We start from the raw sequence: 18,942 nt of genomic DNA, 5'->3' as shown, positions 1-18,942 counted from the left end.
TAAGTAAAGCATCAAGGATACATATGGTAAAATATGGAAGAAATATTTGGAAAATACATATAAAGAACTCTAAAACTAAGGGACAGAAGACCTCCTAAAAAAACCTATGCTTGGGTTGGAGATGTACCTCAGGTGTAGAGTGCTGACCAAACATGCATGAGGCCCTGGGTTTCATTCCCAGTGCACACACACAAAAAGACATAAAAACAAAATATAAAATGATACTCAAACATCTGAAAGAACATTATGAAAGAAACATATGAAAGACTTGCTCATAATTAGAGAAAGGTAAATTAAAACAATACTGAGATACCATTTCCCATCTATAAGACTGTAAAATCTTTCATAGTATGACAACATATTCTGTGAGAGTTTGGAGCAATGGGAACTCTCATACATTCCCATTGTTGGTGGGAATGCAAATTGGGATGGTACACCCCTAGGGAGAATCTGGCAACAGCTAACACAACTACATATGCGCTTACCTTTAGACCCAGTTATCCCATTACTAGGCATGCATCCCTCTAATGATATGAAAATACGTAAGCAAAGTTATTTACTGTGACACTATTTGGAATGGTAAAATATTGAAAACAACCTACACATGCATACATAAGAGAGTACCTGAATAAATTAAGACAAATCCACACAATGGAGTATTACAAAGTGTAACAAATGAGGAAATTTTCAGAGGGGATGCAGCTCAGTGGTAAAGTACTTGCCTAGGATACCCTCAAGACCCTAGGTTTGATCCCTACCATCAGGGGTTAAAAAAAAAATCAGAAAATTTCAATGAAGTAATTTGGAGAAAGTTCTAGGATTTATTGTTGAGTGAAAAGAGCAAAATGGAAATAACTCTGTGATACTCTTCAATGCAACAAAAAAGAGGATATCAGAAAATATACATGTATCTGTCATTTGTCCAAATCACACAGAACAGATAAATCAGAAACTCTTTTTCAATATCTTTCACTCTTTGAACCATAGTAATGACAGAGATGGGAAAAAAATTTTAAAAACTGGAAAAGGCAGCAAGGAGAAAAGAGACAACTTGAAGTAGTCTATTTTAGGGGTAATTGGAGTCCCTGAAGGAAAGAAGAGAGCTTTGGAACAGAAAAAATATTTGAACAAATAATGGACAAAAACTTTGCAAGCTTGACAAAAACTGAGAAGCTCAACCACAACATACATGAAGAAAACTACAGCAAAATGGTTAACCAAATTGCTCAAACCAGTAATAACGAGAACATCTTGAGCTGGGAGTGGTGGCGCATGCCTGTGATCCCAGCACTCAGGAGGATCACTGTAAATTCGAGGCCAGCTTGGGCTACATAGTGAGTTCAGGGCCAGCCTGAACTACAAAGGGAGACCCTGCCTCAAAAAACCAAAACCAACCAACCAAACGGAGAAAATCTTAAAGCCTCCAGAGGGAAAATAAAGACCTGCTACGTGCAGAGGATCAAAGATTAGGATGAAACACTTCTCACCAGAAACAATGTGCATGAGAATACAGTGGAGCAACATCTTTCAAGCACCAAATGGTGAAGACTGTCAGCCTAAACTTCACATGTGGCAAAATATCTTTTAAAACGAAGGTGAGCCAGGGGTGTAGGGATGTGCCTGTGATAGCAGCACTTGGGAGGCTAAGGCAGGAAGACTGCTGCGAGTTCAAGACCAGCTTGACCAGTCTGAACTACACAGAAAGACCCTGTCTCAAAAAAAAAGGAAAAAAAAAGTGAAATACTTTTTTCTTTCTGGTACCAGAAATTGAACTCAGGACCTTGCACTTGCGGCAGGTGCAGCGCCACTGAGGTAAATCCCCAGCTCTGAAACATTTTTTTCAGACATACAAAAGCTGACAGTTCATTATCAGAAGATATGAACCACCAGAAATGTTAAAGGACATCCTTCTGAGAGCAGGATACCAAGTAGAAATCTGGGTCTATGCAAAGGAATGAAGAGCACCAGAGAAAGTAATTACATAGGCAAATATAAAACATCTTTATCTCACTGATTAAATTTTTAAACAGATAACTGATTGTTCAAATGCACGACAAGATCAACGCCAGCTCCAAATGATGAAGAAGACTTGTCCTGGGGATTTAGCTCAGTGGCACCGTGCCTGCCTCACAAGTGCAAGGCCCTGAGTTCAATCCCCAGTACCAAAAAAAAAGAAGACTTGTTCTGGGCTACTGCAGTGCACTGGAGAAGGGACTGGCAGTGCAAGCCAAAGGAAGACTTAGGGCAATGCAAGACAGTCCTTCTGATCCTTCCTGTGGACTAGTTTCTGTGACTGCCCTTGGTTCCCTATCTAACTACTTTAGTGCACTCATGGAGAGGTCTTAGCCTGAACCTAGTAATGGCTCACTATCAGTTTGCTTGGAAAGGTAGCTCCACATTCATGACCTGGAGGTTCAGCAAACAAAGGTGTATTATTCACACATGGAGAATTAGTAACTAGTGCTCAACAAATTCCTGGTTGATGAAAGCATCACCAACTGAAAAGTGAATGTCCTTCTAAAAGAGAAGGTGGCACAGGAGAAAAAAAAAATGTTTTTGAGGCACTGAGGATTGAACCCAGGGCCTCACAAGCACTCTGGCCTCCAAACAACTTTTTATATATGGATAGGCATAGCAGGTAAATTTCTTTTGGCATAAAACACAGCTTAAGGAAATAATAACCAAAATAAATTAGGATAACGTTGCATTTTGAGAATAACTTTGGTGGTGTTTTTCTGAGACACGGTCTCGCTATGTAGTTTAGGTGGCCTTGAACTCACTATGCAGCCCAGGCTGGCTTGAACTTGTTGTGACAGTCCTCTTGGCTCAGCCTCCCAAGTGTTGGGATTACAGGTGTGCACCACACCTGCAGTTTTTGGGTTTTTTTTGAGACAAATCTTGCTGTGTAATTCAGGCTGGCCTTGAACTCACTATGTAGCCTTGGTAGGCCTCAAACTTGTGGTGATCCTCCTGCCTCAGTCTCCTGAGTGCTCAGATTACAAGTGTGCAGCACCACACTCAGTGAGAATAAAAATTTAAATAACAAATATAAGCAATGTATAAATCAACCAATTTCTTCTTTCTCTTTGACTCTTCTTTTACATACCTCACCAGCTTGTGATTCTGAAAGTTCCAGTAGGAAAGGAATTTCTGTGTCAAAATTAGCAAAGAAGTTAGTCCACTGATGTTCAAAAGCCACCAAATCCTAGGAAGAAAATGAAAGAGATAATGTCATATAAAGGAGGGACTTAAGAAAACCCAAATCACGAAACTGCAATTGATCCCCAAATACCTGACTATACAGGTATGTATATACAAATATATATTTATATAATATATATTCACAATATTTATATCTAACATCTAATATATATTTATATGTAATATAAATAATATATATTTATATTTTATATATATTGGTTAAAAGGTAGTGGCATGCTGCTGATACATACTACCACATGCATGAGTCTTAAGAACATTACACTAAGTGAAAGAAGACAGATGTAAAGTGAAAGTGAAAGACCACCAGAGATGAGTTCCATTTATGAGACATTCAGAGAGGGCAAATCTATGGAAACATAAAGTATACTAGTACTTGCCTGGGCCTGGGTGTGGGGATGAAGACTGACTGCAAGTGTGTACAAGATATCTTTTGTTGTTATTGTTGTTTTTTTGAGACAGGGTCTCACTATGTAGTTCAGGCTGGCTTTGAACTCACTATGTAGTCCAGGCTGGCCTGGAACTCGTGGTAGTCCTCCTGCCTCACCTCCTGAGTGCTGAGATTACAGATGTACACTGCCACACCCAGCAAGATAATTTTTTGGGTTGATGTAAAAGTTAAAAAATTAATGGTGATGGTTGCGCCAACTCTGTAAATTTACTAAAATCACTGAACTGTTAATTTAAAATGGGTGAATTTTATGTACATGAATTATAGTTCAAAAAATTATTTTAAAGAAGTAGTTAATGACCCTTACTTAATCAACTTACTTTATCAACTCTTGTTGGGAGGAAGAATTTATTTATGAGGCACCCTACTATGTCCAGTTCCCAAAGTCTCACAGCATGAAGCTTCACTGAAGGACAAATTAGCTAACCTTAGAAGTTCAGAGGGGCAGAGGTGGCATGGAGCCCTCTCTTCCTAGAGGCCATGTGAGTACTGAGGAACTCTACTCCTTCCCAGCTGACTATCTTCTACATGCAACTTGCGCATCCTATCCTAACCTAGCTGCTTTTCCTTTCTGAACTCATTCTATTTCCAAACACCACAGATTCCATTTTTTTTCTTTTTCTTTCTTTTTTTTTTTTCTCTCTCTCTCTTTTTTTTTTTTTTTTTTTTGGTTTTTTGAGATAGGGTCTCACTATGTGGCTCAGGCTGGCCTTGAACTCACTATGTAGCCCAGGCTGGCCTCAAACTCAGAGTGAGCCTCCTGCCTCAGCCTCCCGAGTGCTGGAATCACAGGTGTGCGCCACTACACCCAGCATATATTGCATTTTGCTACTGGTTTTTATGTAAGGCATCATCAGTTAACAAAAACAACCAGCTATAACTTGCTTAAGATACTTTTCATGTAGTACCTTTGGTTTTATTTTGAAGATACTAATGTGTATTCAAATTGGATAGCTGCCTTCACTGTTCATTTTGACTTTGTAAGGGTAAGTATGTCAGGTATCCAGTCTAGTGCTCTGTTCACAACAGACATTCTGTCTGCTGCACCAAAGCTCACAGGGGGATCTACACTTTCCTCCATTCTTCTCTTCTAGTGGAGCACAGGTACTCAGACCTGTGGGCTTTGTGCCAGCCATGGACTGATTCTACTTCCTTTTTTTTTTTTTTTTTTTCTGATTCTACTTCTGCAGTAAACATAATGGACCTCTGCTGGAATATTTAATGTGAACAGCAGTCTCACTAATGGATTCTCTATTTGCTTCCCAGACAAACTGACTATCTATGCTAACATGCACATGCATACATGTATATAATACATATTTTTTCAGTAAACATGTGACAGTGTTGATATTTTATGTCGATCCTTTTTTTTTTTGGTACCGGGGATCAAACTCGGGTCCTTGCACCTGCACAGCAGGTGGTGAAACCACTGAAATAAATCCCCGGCCCTTGATATTTTATGAACACATTTTCTATATACTGTAGGATAAAACAAGTCAGGCAGATAGGTGTGTGTGTGCATGTATACACACTGCATAAAGATGTATATACCACATATCTTAGGTGTATAGTAGGTCATATACCACCTAGGTTTTTGTAAGTATATTCTATGACATCTGCACAATGACAAAACTGCTTAATAACATATTTTTCAGACTATATCCCATTATTAAGTGACAACTGACTGTACATACATATACATGAAGGAGAGAGAGAGAGTGCAAGGAAAGGGAAGTAAAGGGAAGGAGAAGGAGGGAGAGAAATGAGAATTATCTAACTCTGTCTACTGAAGAAATCTAGAAACAATGACCAAAGCAGAAGTAATAAGTATTCCTATCACTCAAGATTGTGGTGCTGAAATACTATTTCCCATTCAAAGAAACCAGAATTTATTACAGAAAAAGACTAATTCCAGGTCTGGAACAGAACAAGAAGTGTATAAGATATGTGCCTGGTTCATCTTTTCACAACTATTGTGAAAAGGAAGTTACCAAGGACTATTAGTATTGAATTAAAGGGATAAGTCAGCCAGGCATGGTGGCATACACCTGTAATCTGAGCTACTCAGGAGGTGAGGCAGGGGAATTCTAAATTTGATGTCATCCTGGGGAATTTAGCAAGACTTTGTCTACAAACAACAAACAAACAAACAGCTAGCTAGAAATGTGCCCCTGGGTTCAATCCCCAGTATTGCAAAAAGAAAAGGTAAAAGGAAAAGAAAAGAAAAAAAATGTAAACCAACTTGAACAAAATTTATTACCCAAAGACAGAACAACCTGAGTATCACTAGAGATGATTATCTGCAATGGATATAAATACTTCTAATATGCCTACATGTATGAGTTCAAATTTACATATTCTTAAAAACCCAAATATTCTAAAAAACCCAATATTTCTGAAGAATGGTTAGGAACCAACTTTACTTTGAAAACTGAGACATAAAAGCAAGAGTTAGCCAATTGTGGTGGTGCACACCTGTAATCCAAGCACTTGGGCAATTTAGTGACTTAGCAAAACTCTGTCTCAAAATAAAAAATAAAAAGGGTTGGGGATGCAGCTCAGTGCAAAGGTTCTAGGTTCCATTCCCAGGTACCACCACCACCACCACCACCACCACCAAAGAAAGGCAAGAGTTCAAACACTGATCATACTTCTCCTACATGAATGTAATACCATATAACTAAATAGCAAATTTTTTTTTTTTTGCTTTTTGAGACAGGGTCTTGCTATGTAATTTAGCCTAGCCTTTTTCTCATGATGTAGCCCAGGCTGGCCTCAAACTCACAGTGATCCTCCTGCCTCAGCCTTCCGAGTGCTGAGATTACAGGAGTGCACTACCATGTCCAGCCTAAATAGCAAATTGACTATTTCTCTGTATAAAAGTAATATAAATGGAGAAGGAGTTACAGTACTGAGTTCCAATTACCATTTTACATTGTGAATTAAGACAGGGGGTTGCACAGCAATGGTTGTTCAAAAACCAAAGAGACCAGGCTGGGGATTTAGCTCAGTGGTGCCGTTGCCTGCCTCACAAGCACAAGGTCCCAAGTTCCATCCCCGGTACCAAAAAACCCCCCCCAAAAAAACAAAAGCAAAGAGACCTATTAAACATTATATACATCTTGATAAAGAATATAATACCTTCTAGGAAGTAGTCTTTCCTCTGAAAATCAGTTCTGAAACTCATTAAACTTCTACATTCAATTACTAATAATCAGGAAATACAATGGTCAGAAAAAAATTTAACTTACATAAAAGGAATGAAATTCAAACATCCCTATAGTGGGAGACCTTAATACTCTACTATCACAAAACAGATTAACACAACAACAACAACAACAAAAAATCAAAGAAATAGCAGTTGAACCAACATCTGAACAAACAGACTTAATAGGTATCTACAGTGTTCTACCCAACCACAATAGAATACACATTCTTCTCAGCAGTGTATGGAACTTTCCCCAAAATAGACCACATACTGGCCCATAAAGCATGCTTAAATATGTAAAAAAAGAACTGAAATTATCTAACGCATATTTCCAGATCATAGTGCAATGAAATTAGAGATCAGTGTGGCTGAGGATTTAGCTCAGTGGAGCAAGGTCCTGAGTTTAATCCCTGGTACCAAAAACAAAAAAATCTAGAGATCAATGGCAACCCCCCCCCCAGAAATTATGCAAACACGTGGAGATTAAACAATACACTTTTTTTGGAGACAGGGTCTCTCTATGTAGCCTAAGCTGACTTCAGAGGGCTGGCATTACAGGTTTGCACTGCCACAGTAGGCTGAACAATACACTCTTGAGTAATCAATGGGTCACAGAGGAAATTAAGAAAGAAACTGGCTCCTAGAATCAAAGGATAATGCTGGTACAACATATCAGAACCTATGGAACACACTGAAAGCAGTCCCAAGAGGGATGTTTATAGCTGTAAGCAACCCCATCAGAAAAACAAAGGGAGCCCAAATAAATACCTAATGATGAAGTTCAAGGTCTCAGAAAAACAATAATCCAAATCCAAAGCAAGTACAAGGAAGGAAGTTATAAAGATCAGGACAGAAATTAATGAAATTGAGACTAAAAAACAACACAAAGAACCAATGAATTGAAGAGCTGGTTCTTTGAAAGAATAAACAAAATAGACAAACCTTTAGCCAATCTTACCAAAAAAAAAAGAAAAGACCCAAACCAATACAATTAGAAACAAGAAAGGAAAAATTACAATGGACACTGCTGAAATCTAGACGATTACTAGTAACTACTATGAAAACCTATACTACTAAATTGGAAATCGAGAAGAAATGAATAAAGTCCTAGATAAATATGAATAATCAAAACTGAACCAAGAAGTAAAAACCCCGAATAATCCAATAACAAGCAATGAAATTGAAGCATAAAAAACAAAAACAAAAACAAAAAACCCTGTCAACTAAGAAAAGCCCAAGATGGATTCACCACTAAATTCTACCAGAACGTTAGGGGAAATCTAACACCAATACTCCTCAAACTCTAATGAAATTGAAAGGGAAGGAATGTTCCCAAAGTCTTTTTTTTGGAGACAGGGTCTCACTACGTAGTTCAGGCTGGCCTTGAATTCACTGTGTAGCCCAGGCTGACTTCGAACTCACAGTCATCTTCCTGCCTCTGCCTCCTGAGTGCTGGGATTATAGGCATTTGCCATCACACCCGGCCCAAAGTCATTCTTTTTTTTTTTTTTTGGTACCAGGGACTGAACTCGGGTCCTTGAGCTTGCACAGCAGGCAGCCAAACCACTGAGCTAAATCCCCGGCCCCCAAAGTCATTCTTGAAAGCTACCATTACCCTGATTCCAAACCAGACAAGGATCCAATCAAAAAAGACAACTATAGGCCCATCTCTTTAATGTAAATAGACACCAAATTCTCAACAAGACATTGGCAAATGCAACAAATCATCAAAAAGATTATAAGTCATGACCAGGAGGCTTCAGCCCAGGGATGCAAGTGAGACAGGAGATTAAGGCATGGCAAAACTGGCTGGGAAAGTAGGTATGACCTGTTAATTACAAGATCCTGGAACACATACGCAGAACAGTTCCCAAAGCCCTGCTTATCGACTTCTGAGAACTATTACTGCAGTTACACCACTGAGAAGCAATCTTAAGCACTTCTAGACAGGGTTCTCAGCTTAATTATTTCTAAAATAACATTAAATCTGGCTCTTGGCCCTTACATTTCAGGACAGATGCAAAGATTACTAGCAGACATTTAAAAGGCTTCATTCCCCTTCTTTTTTCTTTTTCTTTTTCATTTTGCAGTGCTGGAATTGAACCTTGGGCCTTCTATATGCTAAGCAAGAACTCTACAGCTTAGCCATAGCACCAGCCCTTTTTACTTTTTAGGTTTTGAGATAGGGTCTTAGTAATTTTCCCAGGCTGGCTTTAAACTTCCAATCCTCATGCCTCAGCCTCCCAGGTAACTAGGATTATAGGTGTGGACCACAACTTCCTTCCCCTCTTTGATATCATCTAAAATTGTGGGAAGAAAATCAGGAAAGAGTGGGAGTGGTGGTGCACGCCTGTAATCCCAGCACTCAGGAAGCTGAGGCAGGAGAATTGCTGTGAGTTAGAGGCCAGTCTGGGCTACATAGTGAGTGAGTTTAAAGCCAGCCTGAACTACATAGCAAGACCCTGTCTCAAAAAACCAAAATGAATTAAAAACTAAAATCAGGAGGGCCAAGGATTTAGCTCAGTGGTTCCGCCACCTGCCTTGAAAGTGCAAGGTCCTAAGTTCAATCCCTGGTACCAAAAAAAATAATAATAATAAAATCAGGAAAGGGCCTGATCTACAGTGAGTGATGATCACTACTATTGCTTCTGCAGCTGCAGGTGTGTCCCTGTGGCTCCAGAGGCAGTTAACAATGCTCTCTGGAGTGGACCTCTCCACTGACTCCACAGAAGCTTGCAGTGTTCTCAAACTGCAGTGTTATGTTGGCCTCCACATGGGACTCGCAGAAGGCTATATTCAGGGCAGTGCACAAAAGTGGGGCACCAGTCTCAGACACTCTCAAACTACCTATCTCTCCCCTTAAATTTTCTTTCATCTTTTTTGTTTGTTTTTTGAGACAGGGTCTCGTTATTGTAGTTCAGGCTGGCCTGGAACTCACTATGTAGCCCAGGCTGGCCTGGAACTCACAGTAATCCTCCTGCCTCAGCCCCCTGAATAGCTGAGATTACATATGTGTAACATAAGTTCAGCTCCAATTTCAATTTTATCTTCACTATACATGAAGTAGTACAAGAAAGTTTAAACTTTAATATGTTGTTTAAAAAATTTTTTTTACTTTTCAGTTCTAGCACTTACCTAGTAATTTATGTAAAAGCCTTAATGCTCAATTTCCTCAGTATCTATTAATCTCTGACCATGTCAAATAATGAAATTAGTAACACTATTGTGAAGTATATCGTATTTGGTCTTCCAATTTCCTGACATGTACCTTCTGAAACCTTTGGAATCTTTTTTTTTTTTTTTTGGATAAGGTTTCACTATGTATTTCAGGCTGGCCTTGAACTCATGGCATTCCTCCTGCCTCAGAATCCAAGTGCTGTGAAAAGACCAAGGCACGATTACAGAGTTGGGACTTTCAGCCCCAACCCTCAATCTCGGAGAAGGGGAGATGGTGCGGAGAGCTAAGCTAATCACTAATGACCAATGACATACTCAACCACACTTACTTAATGAAACTTCTGTAAAACCCCAAAAGGACAAGGTATGGAGAATTTCTGGTCAGCTCAGAATGCGAAAGTGCCCAGGGAGGAATCTCCGCACGCCCCTTCCCATTCGTCTCACCCCATGTATCTCCTCCACTGACAGTTCATCTGTATCCTCTGTAGCACCAAAAAACAAGTTAACAAAGAGTTGGGTGTGGTGGCGGAGGCCTGTAATCCTAGCACTTAGTGGGGCTGAGGCAGGAGGATTACTGCAAGTTCAAGGCCAACCTCAGCTATATAGTGAGTTCAGGATCAGCCTGAACTTTCCCTCAAAAAACCAAAACAAACAAGTTTACACAAGTGTTTCCCTGAGTTCTGTGAAGCACTCTAGTAAATTAAGTGAACCCAAGGAAGGTTTCTTGGGAACCCCACATTTATAGCTGAGTCAGAAGTACAGGTGATAATCTACTACTTGTGATTGGGGATCCAAAGTGCGAGGTGGGATGGTCTCAGGAAACTAAATCCTCACCCAGTGGGATCTGATGCTGTCTACCCAGTGGGATCTGATGCTGTCTCCAAGGAGACAGCATCAGAACTGAGTTGAACTGGAGGCCATCCAGCTGCTAGCTACTGGAGAAGTGCCTGGACCTGAGATACCTGGCCTGAGAAGGGCTCAGAGAGCAGGAGAAACACTTTGGTTTGATTTTTTCCTCTCTCTTTGTATTAGTCTTTTTCTTAACCTTTTTCTTCCTTATCCATCCAAGTTTCGTTAAATATATTTGTGTCTTTATTACTTGATTTTTGGGTGTTTTAAATGGCATTTTTATGATATGCTATCTTCTGGTTAATAAAGATAAAGAAAACAATTTCTCATATTGCCTCTTCTTTCTCTTACCAACTTTTGTTAGCTATGTTGTTTGTATAAACAAAGTTAATACACTTACACTCTTTTGTACCACCATAATTCTCACAAATGCTTTAGTTTTAGTCTGTAATCAAAGATCTATGCTCGGTGCTAGTCCTTTCACTATAACCTTTCCAGTCATATCTTGATGGCTGGAATCTGTCCTCTATTAGGTTTCTTTAGAAGCTCCTGAGAACTATGGATCCCACACTTACAAATTCAAAATGTTTGGCTAGGGTTGTAGCTCAGTAGTAAAGCATTTGCCAAGCATGTACAAAGCTGGGTTCATCCTCAGTAACATACACACACACATACATAGGTTGGTGAGTTGAGTGTGGTGGCAGTCTTGTAATCTCAGCACTCAGGAGGCTGAGGCAGGAGAATCTCAAGTGTGAGGCTAGTGTAGGCTACATATTGAGTACAAGTCCAGCCTGGATTACACAGCAAGACCTTGCCTCATTAAAAAAAAAAAAAAAAAAGTTTGTTGCCTTTATAACTTGAATCATAATATAAAATTTTGAGGTTATTTCTGTTTGTTTGTTTTTCGGTACTGGGGATCGAACTTGGGCCCTTGCGATTGTGCAGCAGGTGGCAAAACCACTGAGCTAAATCCCCAGCCCTTGAGGTTACTTTTTTAAAGGATATATTATAGGTACTGCTTTAGTTGTTTTCTGATGAGAAAATCTATAGCCAGCTTGAATTTTCCCCTTTAACTACCAAAGCTTTTTTTTTTTTTTTTTTTTTTTGAGATAGGGCCTCACTTTGTATCCCAGGCTGGCTTTGAACTTGCAGCAATACTCCTGCCTCAACTTCCCAAGTGCGGGGATTACAGGTGTGTATCACCATGCCCAGCTCTACCAAAGTATTTTAAATTTCTTGTTTGGTTGGTTGGTGTTTTTTTTTTAATCCTAGTACTGTAACTTTACCAGGATATGTCCCAGTATTGACCATCCTGGGACAATTTTCTGAGGCACAGTATGCCTTTTTCAGTACTTAGATTTATTTATTTATTTATTTATTTATTGGTATGAGATCGAACTCCGGACCTTGAGCTTGCGAAGCAGGCAGTGGAACCACTGAGCTAAATGCCTGGCCTTCAGTACTTAGATTTAAACTTTTTATTATTTCAGGGAAATACAAGTTTTGAAATTGTATCATTTCATTTTCTGCTTATCCTTTTATTTTTACTCTGCGCATTCAAAGGACCTAGAACCAGTGTCCCACAGTATCATGCAACATGTAGTGCATAAGATCATGAACTCTGAACGTTATTACTCACTAAAATAAACATGAATGCCTTAGAGTAACTACTGGCTCCAAGTTTGAGGCAGAAAATATTCAAGATAATCCTGGAATATCCTATGTTAAGGGGAGGGGGGAGGGGGAAGAGAAGGGGAGAGAGAGAGACTGATATTTAATTTTCTTTGTGCCTCTCCCAATGGATCCTCATGAAAAATGATAGTAACATATTCTAGGGTACCCTGTTCTACATAGGAAGTACAAAGTTAAAGTGACATATCACAGAGGTTACAGCAGGTAAAGATTTACCAATTTTTAAAACCCAAACACATCTGAATACTCAAGTCTGTGATTATGCACATCCATCCATGTCCACTGAATGACACTACTGAGGTGCTTAAGCACAGTACTTATTTCTATAGTTTTAGTTTTTTGGGGGTTTTTTTGGTACCGGGGATTGAACTCGGGTCCTTGCGCTTGCGCAGCAGGCGGCAAAACCACTGAGCTAAATCCCCGGCCCCAGTTTTAGTTTTGTTTGTTGCTTCTTATTGCAAATTGCTTCCCTCACCTGAAAATTTTTTCCAAAGTTCAGATGAACAATTAATGTCTGAGGAGTTGGCAAATTATAGCCTGGGATGGGCCACATTATTTTTGTAAACAAGGTTTCCTAGGAACACAGACACACCCACAAGTTTAAGCATTGTCTAGGCTACAATGTGCTACAATGGCATTGCCAAATAGTTCCAACAGACACATATGGCACACAAAGCCAAAAATACTGCTCTCTAGGCCTCTACAAAACAAGTTTGCCACTCCCATTGTAATTCTTTTCTTTTGGTATAGGGGATCAAACTCGGGACCTTCCGCTGGCAGGCGGTGCACCACTGAGGTAAATCCCCAGCCCTCCTGTTGTAATTCTTGATTCCCGTCAGCCATATCTCATCTTTTTATCTTTTACACCAAAACAAGCAAAACAAGCAAAAAACACCTTCTGCCTTGTAAAGTCCAGTCCAACAGAAAGGTGAAAGCTTACATCCAAGGCCAGGTAAGGAGGTCTTGGTTTTGCCTCAGGTGAGGTTTCTTCACCAAAAGTGGAAGGGGAATTCAGGACAATAATCTAAGAAGAAATTCCTCTATTCATTGACTAAAGCAAACTAAAATATACCTTGCTTTTCTTCAAATTAAATCTCTAGTGTTTGTGCGTGTGTGTGTGCATGTGTGTGACAGGGTCTCACTCTGTAATCCAGGCTGGACTTGAACACTCTGTAGCCTAGGATGGCCTTGAACTGCCTCAGGAGTGTGCCACCACACCTGGCTTTAGTGTGTAACTGAGCTGGCTGTACTATTTTTAAGTTAAACACTGTTTGGCTCCTTACTTCTGAAAGCAAGTTCTCGAGTGACATAGGATCCATCTTGCTGTAGACATTCCATAGATTCAAACTCACATCCTGCAGCTGCAACAAAGGGCAAAAACATAAAAATAAGTCAAGTTGTTAGGACAATCTGAATTATTTTCTAATGTTTAAAATTATAATCCTGGTATAAAGTCAGTGAGATTATTTATTATATTGATAATACAACAAAACATTAATAATTACATTATCAATCAACTATTAATTATATAAGAACCTATAAATATTAATAAATGCTTTCCCATTCAAGGAAACTTTTTACAGAACCCTTGGTATATCCTTTGATTATCTTCTATGATAGCACATATATATTTAAACACCCTATATACACGTGCATAAACATATGTATATGCTATGTTTTTTTGCCTCTGAAATAAAATTTTAATCAAAATAAAATATGTCCATGATTTCTAAAATCAAATAGTACAAAATACTTGTAATAAAAAACTATAATCCCCTATTCCAGTGATGGTGAATCTTTTAGAAACCAAGTGCCCAAACTGTAACCAAAAACCCACTTATTTAATGCAAAGTGCCAATACTGCAATTAAACCTGAATACTGAGGTTTTAGTTCAGAAAAAACAACTCATACATTAAAAGAAAAACACAACAGTAGAGCTTTCAATGATACAAACAGTCTGCTGCGGCACTGCATTCCAACCTTTCACAATCTTACATTAGTCTCACTCCTCAAAAGCAACTACTGAAAGTTCTAATATCTTTTTACGTTTTTTTAACTTTTAAAATATCTTATTAGTACATGTTTGCAGTATATGCAGTTTACAATCATCTTGGGGGAGTGGGTACATGTACATACTATAGCTTGTTTCTTTTTTTAATCCTCTTCCCTTCCTCCTCCTAAAATTTCCCATCCCGATTTTCATTCTTATTGATTTTATTAATCTTAGCTCATGTTATAGTAGGATGTTTACATTCATTGAGGTTACTAGGCTCCTGTACATGACATAGCTCTTTTTGGTATTTATCTTCATGATATAATATGCTTCTATCACTTTTAGCAGTTAAATATTAATTTATGGCAAACACTCCTCCTTTATATTCATCCCCATTCCCACACTTTTTCTCTACACACATCATCAAATATCAATATTTTTGTTACATCTATAGTTTATAAGACTAAAACCACATAAATACTGAGTAAAGTTTGATTTCTTGCCTTTTTCTTAGATGCATTAAGAGCTCATTTTTTTCACTTGCAAGATTTTTTTTTTTAACAAATCAATCCTAATCTCTTTTTCATAGCCCCCCCCCCCCCCCTTCTTATAGGGTTTCTCAACAGTGAAACTACTGTCACTGGAGTCTGGTATTTCTTAGCTGTGTGGAGCTGGCCCTGTGCATTGCAAGATTCTTAGCAGTATCCTAGTTTTCTATTAACTGCATGTGTATACCCCCACTCTTGTCCTGAAAGCCAAACCAAAAATATTTATAAACACTGTCAAATAAATGTTTGGGGGTAGGAGAGGGCAAATCATTCCCAACTGAGATCTGCCTTAAGCATGTCAAATAATCCACCAATTTCCTTTCTTTCTCTTGCTTCACTCTGGCCTGCAAGCTTGTTACACAGATACAACTTTCACTTTGACACTTCTCTTTGCTAACATCCAGAGCTTGTGGATGATGGATTTGGTTCCTTGGATTTCCTGTCTCCTCTTTCTTGGTTAACTACCTTGTTTGCTGAAGCACATCATCTGATTCTAAGAAAGGATTAATGGTAAACAAACATTTTTCTTGATTTTAATATTACTTTATTCTGTCTTCATAGCTGATTGATAGCTCACTGATGTTCTTTTCTTTTTAGATTCTCTAATCTCTCTGTGCTTCATCTTGGATAATTTCTACTGCTATGGCTTCAAATTCACTAATCTTTTATTCTGCAGTGTCCAATCTGCTGTTAATCTCACCTAGTGTTTTTTATTGTTGTTTCTGTTTGTTTAATCAGGATCTTGCTATATTGCTCAGGCTGGCTTGAACTCAATCCTCATGCCTTAGCCACCCAAACAGCTGCATGTACAGGTATGCACCCCTGTGCCCTGCTTCAGATAGTATATTTTTCATTTCAGACAGTGTAGTTTTCATCTATAGAAGTTTTGCTTGTTTTTTGCAGGACTAGGAATTGAACCCAGGACTTTTTCACTAAACTATATTCTAAGTCCTTTAAACATTTTTTTCTTTCTGAGATAGGGCTTCATTAAATCTCTAAATTGCTCAGCCTGAGCTCAAATTTGTAATCTTCTTAGCATATGTGATGTTGAAATGAGCACAAACTTGTGAGCTTCTTGTCTCAGCCTCCCAGAGTGCTGGGATTAGAAGCATGCACTACCACATCTAATTCCTCCTTCTTTTCAACCTGATAATCTCTGGATGTCAGTCACTGTGAATATTACCTTTTTGGGTACTAGATATATATATATATATTTTTGTTGGTACTGGGGATCAAACTCGAGACCTTGCGCTTGTGAGGCAGGCACCAGAACCACTGAGCTAAATCCCCAGCCCCAAGGTACTAGATATTTTTGTACTCTATTCTATAAATATTCTCATGCTTTGTTCTGGGATCCAGATATTTGGAAACATTTTGATCCTTATGGGATTTGCATTTTTATTAATTGTTGGGAGGGTCTGAACCAGTGCTCAGTCTAGGACTATTTCCTACAACTGAGACAAACCCATCCTTAGTACTGCAAGCAATCCCCTTTGAATGTTTTTCCAGACTAAGGGATAGGAATAGGTACCATTTCCGGCCCTGAACACATGAGGCACTGTTCTCAAATTTTTTCAGATGGGTTTTCCTTTGGCTTTGGGTAGTTACTTCACACACAAGTACATTGATCAATGCTCTGCTGAATACTCCACGTAAGGGTGGGAGATGCTCTGCATAGTTCTTTCCTCTTTGGTACCCAGCTGCTTTGGTGTCCTGGGACTCCCAGCTGCATCTCTCAATTCAGAGAGTACACTAGGCTCTAGCTAGGTACACCTTCCCTTTGCATGGTGTGGAAACTCTCAAAATTGTAAGTGAGAGCAATCATGAGGCTCACTTATTTTCATCTCTCAGGGAGCCACTAATCCTCAATGCCTGATGCCTAATTTCATGAAAATCATTATCTCACATATTTTGTTTGGTTGTGTTTTTGTTTTTTTGGTACTGGGGATCGAACTCAGGACCTTGCACCTGCAAGGTAGGTGGCAAAACCACTGAGCTAAATCCCCAGTCCTGGTTGTGTTTTTTTGTTTCAGGAAGAAAATTCTAGTGTCTATTTTCTATTATTTGTTTATTCAGGGTGAAAGTGACAAATGCCTGACTGCCTGTCACTCTGAGGGGGAAAGGGAAGGTGGCAGAGGGAGATTCAAGTTATTACAGAATAACTGTCACTTAATTCCTTCAATTTCAGTACCTCCAGTTTTCATCTCTGTTCTCCCTTTTATCATCTTTTTCCACATTGATTTAATCTAATTGACCCCTCTCTCCACATTATGGAACAGCTTTTTAAATGTCAACTGATTAGATTTCAGGGAGGGGAATGAATTTGATTTCTAGTTCTTAACACAAATTTTAATTCTCTTATGAATTTGGAGACTTATAATCTTCCAGTCTCTCCCCACCCCCTTCTTTTATGGTACTGGGAATTGAACCCAGTGGTAGAGCACTTGCCTAGCATCCACAAGGCCCTGGGTTCAATCCCCAGGACCATGAAAAAAAGTTATTAAGTTGTTAAGTATCTGCAGTTCTCTTTTTCTTATCCTTCAGAGGAGGAAAGAGTCTTTCTGGCACAGGCAATCATCAGGCTATCAAGATTGTAGGGAAAAAACCACTGGCAGAGCCAATCTGCAGAACAAACTGCCCATACCTTAAAATACTGGAAGGGCAGAGTAAAGAAGAGAATAAAGATGGGGAAGGAATGAGGAGGAGAAAAAAGGGATCTGGGAGAATAAAAATCAGCAGATACATAGGAGGACAAAAGCTAGGGAAAAGGGCCTTGACAGAAGACTTATAATAATTATACCTATGTTGTTTCCTCCTTACAGGCCATTCTATTCCCTAAAAGCACTATGCTACAGTAAAACTCTACATTGCCCTTCAAAGGTTTTATGGGGAGATTTTGCTCCTTGTGAATGTGACTTCATGGTGCAAGAGTCAGAAAGCCTGTCTTGCTTGTGCCACATCAGTTATGCAGCCTTCCAGCTCACCACTGCCCAATGCTGCTAGCTGCAGTCTGAGGGTCAGGAAAACAGGTCCTGAAGCCAGACCATCTGGACCTGACCTCAGCCTGCTAACCACTATCTCTATAAGTCTGGGAAATTCATTTACCTCCCTATAAATAAGAGATGTAGAAAGTTACTGTTAGAAGAACTGAATCAGTCACTTCATACAAAGGGCTTATAATAGTAACTGCCATGTAGTAGGCATTCTATAGGTGCTTAGTTCATACAATTAATTAAAAATATATATAACCATTACTATAAAAATGTTAACCTTCCTCTCTGCCCCTGTAGCCTGTCTCCCTTAAGCTCTTTCTCTTCTGAATTAGGAAGTATTATTTCTTGTCAGTGGCACCTCCCACAAGCCTGTTTGATATTCTGCTACTTGTAGTCAGGATGCTGTGGTTTGGGAACAAGAAAAGTGAAGTCCAAGTGGTAGCTCCCCTCCAAGCCATGCTGCTCCACAATGTTATGCCACGGTCCTGCTGGGCAAGTACCGCCCCATCCAATTTCCTAGGGAAGCTGGTACTTCTCAGAAGGAGGGATAGGAATTAACTCTGTGCCTTACTTCCAAAGGTCTTGCTTACTCTCTCCCTAAGAGGATATCTTCATTTTTAGCATGCCAATGCTGCCCTTGCTGGGTTTTCTCTGCTGGGGCATGTCGAGTTCCTGAGGCTCCTATGAGGAACATGAATGCCTGTGGTAGTGCTGCTAACCTACCAGGCCAACTTCCATAATCTACTCTGGATGACACCTCTTCCATACTTACTCATTAATTCACTTAACAAACATTTACTGGTCATCTCCT

At 39.3% G+C, this 18,942-nt stretch overlaps 1 protein-coding gene across 3 annotated transcripts in view; it reads right to left on the bottom strand.

Moving 5' to 3' along the window:
* Positions 1-18,942, bottom strand: part of Dnaaf9 (dynein axonemal assembly factor 9) — a 134,988-nt gene that overhangs the window by 91,268 nt on the left and 24,778 nt on the right. For all 3 annotated transcript variants that reach the window (XM_087188716.1, XM_013070696.3, XM_004840711.4), the window contains exons 7-8: positions 13,880-13,957; positions 3,107-3,205 (exon numbers count right to left, since the gene is read on the bottom strand). In XM_087188716.1, the coding sequence (XP_087044842.1) occupies positions 3,107-3,205; positions 13,880-13,957 (177 nt within the window). The remainder of the gene's footprint in view (positions 1-3,106; positions 3,206-13,879; positions 13,958-18,942) is intronic.

Source organism: Heterocephalus glaber, unplaced genomic scaffold (genome assembly GCF_053883595.1).
Source record: "Heterocephalus glaber isolate CG9 unplaced genomic scaffold, H.glaber_assembly_v1.0 deba00001532, whole genome shotgun sequence".
Taxonomy (NCBI): Eukaryota; Metazoa; Chordata; class Mammalia; order Rodentia; family Bathyergidae; genus Heterocephalus; species Heterocephalus glaber.
This window is presented reverse-complemented; position numbering and strand designations above follow the sequence as displayed.